Source organism: Eubalaena glacialis, chromosome 17 (genome assembly GCF_028564815.1).
Source record: "Eubalaena glacialis isolate mEubGla1 chromosome 17, mEubGla1.1.hap2.+ XY, whole genome shotgun sequence".
Lineage (NCBI taxonomy): Eukaryota > Metazoa > Chordata > Mammalia > Artiodactyla > Balaenidae > Eubalaena > Eubalaena glacialis.
Genome location: NC_083732.1, coordinates 13,475,472 through 13,482,575, shown reverse-complemented (window position 1 = coordinate 13,482,575; position 7,104 = coordinate 13,475,472). Strand labels below are relative to the sequence as shown.

Below are 7,104 nucleotides of genomic sequence, written 5' to 3'. Positions count from 1 at the left end.
CCCTCAAACACGCTCCTATCCCAGTCTAGGCCATCTCCACAAACAGCATTTCTACTCATTCACGGGCTCTGGTCAGGAACATGGCATTCACTGTGATCTCTTCCTTTTTCTTATCTTCACTCTAATTCATTACTAAATCCTACCCATTCTGGCACCAAAGTACATCTCAAATCTGTCCACTTTGCTCCATCTCCACTGCCATCACTCAGACACCACTGGTCTAGCTAACACTTATGCAAATTAGGAAAAGGAGCCCCTTCACCCGGGCAGATGCTGGAGCTGAAGTCCAGCCCCATTTTGCTAACTTTGTGCAGGGCGTGGTCTCCCAAACCTTGCATGATGGTCCTGGACCGCAGCTTAAACCATGCTGCATTGTTGTAATCATCTCCTCACTGTTCTGCCCACATCCAATCTTGTCCCCTTCCAATTCATTCTCCACACAACAGAGGGACTATTTTTAAATCGCCAATTTGATAACTTCACTCCCTACTTAACCCTTCAATAGATTTCTGTCACTACTGGGATGAAATCCCAAACCCTTAACATGGCCTACAGGTTTCTGTATGATCTGGTTCCTAGTTTCCTCTTTATCCTTACTGGAACCATTTCCCCTAGATAACTTTCAGCCACAATGCCTTGTTTTGTTTCCTGAAACTTGCCAAGCTTCTCCCCTACCAGAAGAGACTGCTGGGAAAGTTCTTTCCTGACTTAGTTTGGCTAATTTCTATTCTTCTTTCAGGCCTCAGTTTAAAATGTTACTTCTTCAGGGAAGCATCTCTGAATCCAAAATCTAAAGTAGATCTCCTCATAGCACTTTAATCATACATTTATAATCATATATTCATTCGTGACTTACTTGTTTAATATCTTTTCCCCTACTATATACTGTAAGCACCTAAGTTGGGTGTGATCCCAACTTAGCCCAGTGTCTCATTCATCCAGGTTTCTATTCAACAAGGCCTTCTCTATGCCAGTGACTATGCTAGATTCTAGACATATAGAAATGAATAGATAGATGAGGTCCTTGGTCTTATGAGGGAAACAGACAACCAATAAACAAGTAAGCAGACAAGATGATAACAGATTTTGATATGTACTACGTAGTATACTCTGTTTAAGCGTTGAGATTTCTGTCTGTGTTATTCATTAATGAATGCCAAGTGTATTGCTTAGGATAAGGCTAGCTGCTAAACATAACTCAAGTATACTTTGCCCGTGTAAAGTCCAAAACAAGTATTGGGTGGCTCTCCATCAAGTGGGAATTCAGGGACCTAGGGTCCTTCTAACCCGTGGCTCTGCCATCTTCAGCATGTGGCCACAGAAGGGAAAGAGTATGGAAGACAGCCTGTGGAAGATTTTTTTTTTTTCTTTAATGAGCTAAATCTGGATGGCTACACTTAACTGCAAGGGAGACAAGGGAACACAGTGTATCTCTGTACTGAGGAAGAAGAGTAAATAGATTCAGTGATCAGCTAGCACCTTCCACAGTACCCAGCACAAAACTGGCATTACAAAGAAACAAAAATAAATTAGAAATGGAGCTTGTTCTCATTTTATAATCTATGAGAATGTACACAGAAATCAATATTATGTCTGATCTAGTATACTGAACCTCTAACTTCCAGGAATCTAGAAATAGTCTTTAGAGTAAAATTAATTTATTTATAGATTTGCTTCTCAGCACAAGAAAGTTTAAAAAATTAATCTACTAGTCCACTTTAATTCAGGATCACCTTAAAGGTTTCCATTTTTATTTCCCATGGTTTTTAGCCTGTCCCAAATCTCACAGCCTCTCCATTCTTGAGTTTAGATGGTTGCATTAGGACAAATCCATAGTCAAGGCAACAGAATGGATCAGAACAGTGAGCGACATATTCCAACAATTTGGGATCTAGTGTTGATAGAGGCACACAGTAGCTTTGAACTTGTAAAGATGTGCAACCTAGCTAGATCACCATGTAAATAAATTCTATGCATATATTTTAATGGTATTCTTTGCAATTTTCTGCTCTGAATGAAACACTGTAGAAATCTAAATTATTCTTTGGTATCAAAGCAGACACACGATCACATGTGTGTCTGCGGTAATCTGTACTTAAAGCTTTTCTATTCTGAAACTGGTTTTCATGTCCCGGACCGAATCTTAGTATTAAAGGCACAGAAACACAGAGCTCTAAGGGACCTCATCAATCAGAAGCATTCATCTGTTCCCTTAACTTTAGTATCAATTCAGAAGAGATCTGAAATCTAGCGTTTACCGATGTATCCTACAGAGATGAAAAAGTGAAACATTCCTGAATCCGTGTCAAATCGGTTTTACTCTTCCCAAGAGAGAATCCTGAGGCAGTCGACGGGCACGGTCCTGGAGAGCAGTTTCGTGCAGCTGGTAATTAGAGTCGAGCGCAGCAGGTGGAAACAGTGCGGCTCAGCGCGGGCCATGCGGGTGTTTCCGCGCCCCCTGGAGCGGAAGGGGCTGCGCACCCACCTACGGGATCTCCAGAAAGTCGGAGAAGCTGCTGCACCGTAGCCACGAATCCCGTTTACTCGGCGGGAGTAGCGGTCCCGGGCAAGTCCTGGGTTCCAGAGCGCAGCCGCCCGGAGGAGCCCGAAGGGCCGGGCGCGGCGCCGCAGGACGCCCGCCACGCCCCACGCCGCCCTGCAGGCGAACGCGGGAGGCAACGAGGCCCCGCCGGGCCGCCGTAGCGCTGCGGGCTCGAGCCGCTCCTCCCGCGCCGCCCTCCGCCCCCTGCCTCTCGGCGCCGCGGCAGCTCTGGGCAGCCAACGCCGCCGCCGCCGCCGCCGCTTCCTTCTCTGCAGCCGTTCGGCCGCTGCGTGACGCGTCGTTTCCTCCCAACATGGCGGCCGCGGCAGGTCGGCGGTGATGGAGGCCAGTCCACGGCCACGGCGGGTGCTAATCCCCACAGTAGCCAGGGCAGCCCTGCTCTCGCCGGGCCTCTAAGCCGCCGCCTTGTCTCTTGGCCCCGGGCTGACGGCCACCGGGCTGGGCTCCCTCTCCTCCCCCGGGCCGGAGGGGCGAGTGAGGGGGGTGGCCGGAAAGCGACCCCCGGGCCGGGAGAAGCGGAGGTCCCACGGGCGCGGCCCTCCAGGGGCGGCCCCTCGGGGGGCGGCGAAGACCTCTGCGCCCCTCACCCGCACCGCAGCCGGCCCGGCTCGCCCGCCCCTTCCTGATCCAGCGGCTGCCCTCCACGCCTCCTCTCCCCCACCTCCACCCCCTCTCCTTTCTCTCGGTTCTTCCTCCTCCTCCCCCCGTCCCCCCCTTCCAGCCGCTGGGAGCCGCGGGTCGGACGAGCCGCCGCCTCCTTCTCTGCGTCCATGTATGAGGGGAAGAAGACGAAGAACATGTTTCTGACCCGGGCCCTGGAGAAGATTTTGGCCGACAAGGAAGTGAAGAAGGCGCATCACTCCCAGCTGCGCAAAGCGTGCGAGGTGGCGTTAGGTGAGCGGCGAGGGGGCCCGAGGGATGGGGGAGGGTACCGCGGCGGGGGGAGGGTCGCCGGGGGCTCGCCCTCGGCCGGCGCCGCTGACCTCGGGGAGCCCTGGCGAAGCTCCGGGCTGCCTGGCTGGAGTTGACGGTTAACTCGGCTAGATGTGGGGCAGAGGCAGGGTGGAGGAGGAAGGGCAGTTCGCTGGGCTCGGGGAACGCGGCAGGGCTGGGGGTCGGCTTGAGAACATGGGAAGATTTTGTTGGTGGACCGTGCGGTGCGGACAGGATATCACCCTTTGTGATGAAGCAGGAGTTGTCGTTTATTCGCTTGGAAAATTGAGGTGGAGCTGATTTGTCGAGATTGGGCGTGGGAAGGGTTCCGTATCGTAATTTCAATAACTTTTCGTTTGGCGTGGTACTTTGGGAAGAAAGGCTGAAGTTGTTCCCTTGTTGACAGTCTTGAGAAGGGGTTTGCGGGAGGTGCCGCCTGTTCTGACATCTCTCCGCTTCCGCCACGGGAAAAACAGGGAGTAATGTTGTATCCGACTGGGCTGACCTGGAAGAACAAGACCTAAGGTTAAGGGGAGGGGGTGATAAGATACAAGCGGGGAAAGGAAAGGACCTTTAGATACGCTGGCTTTAGTGACAAGGAAGGGAGGGTTTGAAACAGGGAGAATGAAGAAGACAATGACACCCACCAGCCACATGTCTGGACCGTGGCAGCTGCTCTCAGGCTTGAGTTGTGATTTATAGTTCAGACGAAAGAGATCTAGTGTCATGAAGCCCCTAGCAGGGTAAATCCAGACAATACCTACGGCGAGGACAGGCAGATGAAGAATTGTTACAGGGGGACCACTGATGGATCTGTTGCATCCATCAAGGACGAAATCGTTTAAGGAGAGACCAGGACGTTAAACACAAAGATGAATTCCTAATGCTTGCGCTTTATTTTGTAGCACTGGAAATAGATTACATCAAATTGACTTGAGAAAACGAAGCTTGTTAAGTGGGCTTTGGAAAAAAGCATTCTTGAAGGGGAAGAAAATCCAGAATAACTTGGATGTATGCTAAAGTAAAAGGTCAAGACAGTTTAAAAGCAACTTTGCCTTTTAATTTTTAAAATAAATAGAAGACTTTATAACTTGCTATAATAAGCTATACTGTTTTTTCCTTCTTTTTTGGATCTATCGAAGAAATTACATTACAATTTTTTTGAATTTTATGTATAATGAGTTTAAGTTTAGTTTTTTACCCTTCATTGATCACAAGTTCACCTTTTGTTATTCTTGAAGCTAGCGAAAGACTGTTTCAGGTGTATGAGAGGATGTTGTACAGAAGTAAAAATTGAATTATATCTGGGTCCTGAAAGGAATAATTATTAACTTGGGGCAGGATGAGGGAAGGAGTGATTTTTGGAATTTTTAAAACAGTTGTTATGTGTAGGTTTATGAATAACTTGCAGGTTAAAGAACTTAAGAGTTCAAACAAAAGTTTTAGTTTTTGAGACCAGATTTTCTGTATTAAAATATACTTTTAATATACCAATGATAAGTATTAGACTGAGGAAATGGAGTGTGGTGTGTGTGTGTATCTATCTATTTATCTATATATATATATATTTTTTTTTTTTTTCCCCCTCTCCAAAATGCTAATGTAAGTATTTTTAAATGGAGAGCTCACTGGAAGGAGAATCTGGGGTACTGACTTTAAATCACAGTTCTGTTACATTGCAGTATAGTCAAGTCCCTGGGCCTTAGTTTCCTTCTCTGTAAAATTAGGATGTTGAACTTTGATTGTAAGGTTACGTCCCCTCTGATGTGCCATGAATGTGAACACACCGTTCTATTAAGTTGTGCATTGAGAGTATTCCTGCCACTCTTGATTGGCATCTTGAGAGAGCTTAGCTTGATCCTTGCTATTTCTAGACATAGGGACTACTTGGTAGTGTGTGTGCCAACTGTACCAAGATTGTCTGTTTTAGATTTTGCCACTATTTACTTTTTTGCCCCTTCCGTATAGTTAGCAGAAGCTTATTATGAGGAATGTGTCCATCCAGGCAGGGACTAGGCACCAGAGTACTTTCTTTACTTGAGATGTTTAGGGTTTTTTCCCCACATTTCATACTTATATTTAGTCTCCTATAAAATCTCATTGAGCAATCTCATGGTAATTAATCCCTGATGACCTTGGTTTCTTCCCTTCTAGTCATACATCTACATTATCACCCAAACATAATTTCATAGGGATAACCCTTTTCATCTTTGCAGAAAGCATAATGTCTTGTAGTAGATGGTATCCCCAAATGTATCCCTGGAAACTATTATAGACCTCCCTTTTCCTCTTCACTATTGAGACCTGGGCCAAGCCCACTTTGTTTTCTTGATAATCTATATGGCTATCCAGCTGGATGGGAAAGTAAACTGGAATGACCTGGTTGGGTCATCCTTGATGTCTAGCTTATGAGTGGGTAGGAGTTGGCTGGAAGTGGTAGAGAGGTGGGTGTTGTTATAACCCTTCTAAATACACTTTGTAAATGACCCTTCTAAATATACCTGTCTGCATTTATTCCCTGCACCCCCTCCCCGCATGTTTATTGAGCACCTACCATGTGGCTGAAGGGAGATAGACAGTCAACAAGAAAATATATAGTATTTTTATATCCAGACTTTTAATCCTTTTGTGTTTTAAAATCATTTTATGGGTGTGTGAGTAGATTTCAGACCACTGGTATTCAAAATTAATTCAGTTACCTTTTAACAAAATGGCCTATTATAAATCAGTTTTCTGTAAATTATACTCATGAAATTCCAGTTCATCTCATATTCTTAAGAAAACTATATTTTTTTTTGTTAAAGTATAGCTTTTAGGAAACCTTATCTAGATTAGGGGGGATTTTACTTTATGAAAACAAAGCCCAGTCTCAAAAGCACCACATAAAGGGACTCTTTTTTTCACAAAAAGAAAAATAATGAAACCTTAAAAGCAGATTATTGAAAACTTTTGTTAAATTATCTTACATTTCAGACTTTATTTTGAAGTAAAGAATGGTTAAAAAAAAAAAAAGAAAAGAAAACCCCTCACACCTATATTGTTCAATCGTTGTGAAGTCCACACGCCCAGGAACAGCTCCAGGTTGCCCTCTCTTGGTATCTGCCCCACTACAGCTCTCTGCAGCAACCACTGAACTCTGCAGAGTGAGGGCCTCTAGGCTGCCCTAGCTTAGCTTGATCCATTCCTGCTCTCTAGAATCCTGAATTAAAAATAGTCCGGCCATCTGCTGGCAGATGAGACAACAGCTGAGCTATTTTTAGCTTTAAAGAATTTAGGATTGTTGAGGGATTGGGCTTGAAGGTAGCATTGTTTGTCTCACGGGGAGGGGAGGGTGCAGTTGGGCCATATTCCAATCAGGCCTTTTAAGTTTCAAGAGTGTCTTTGATGTTAGGGCTATGACTAGTTCAACTTTTGCCTCTAACATCAGATATCTATGAAGATATCCTGCAGATGTTAGGATGAATGAGTTCAAGGTTGGAAACTGGCACTGATAGAGAATAGGAGTGAAAGGGGTGACCAGAGGAAGGTTTTAGAGGCAAAGGAGGCATGCAGAGGCAGAGATAAGGGTGGGTTCCCTGCAGAGATATGGGAGAATGATTGAGAAAAAG

General features: G+C 45.7%; 1 protein-coding gene across 2 annotated transcripts in view; it reads left to right on the top strand.

Annotated features, from left to right (window-relative positions):
• Positions 1 to 2,755: 2,755 nt before the first annotated feature.
• Positions 2,756 to 7,104, top strand: part of ARFGEF1 (ADP ribosylation factor guanine nucleotide exchange factor 1) — a 138,755-nt gene continuing 134,406 nt past the window's right edge. For both annotated transcript variants that reach the window (XM_061172124.1, XM_061172125.1), the window contains exon 1: positions 2,756 to 3,457. In XM_061172124.1, coding sequence (XP_061028107.1) covers positions 3,334 to 3,457 — 124 coding nt within the window. In that variant the 5' untranslated portion in view covers positions 2,756 to 3,333. The remainder of the gene's footprint in view (positions 3,458 to 7,104) is intronic.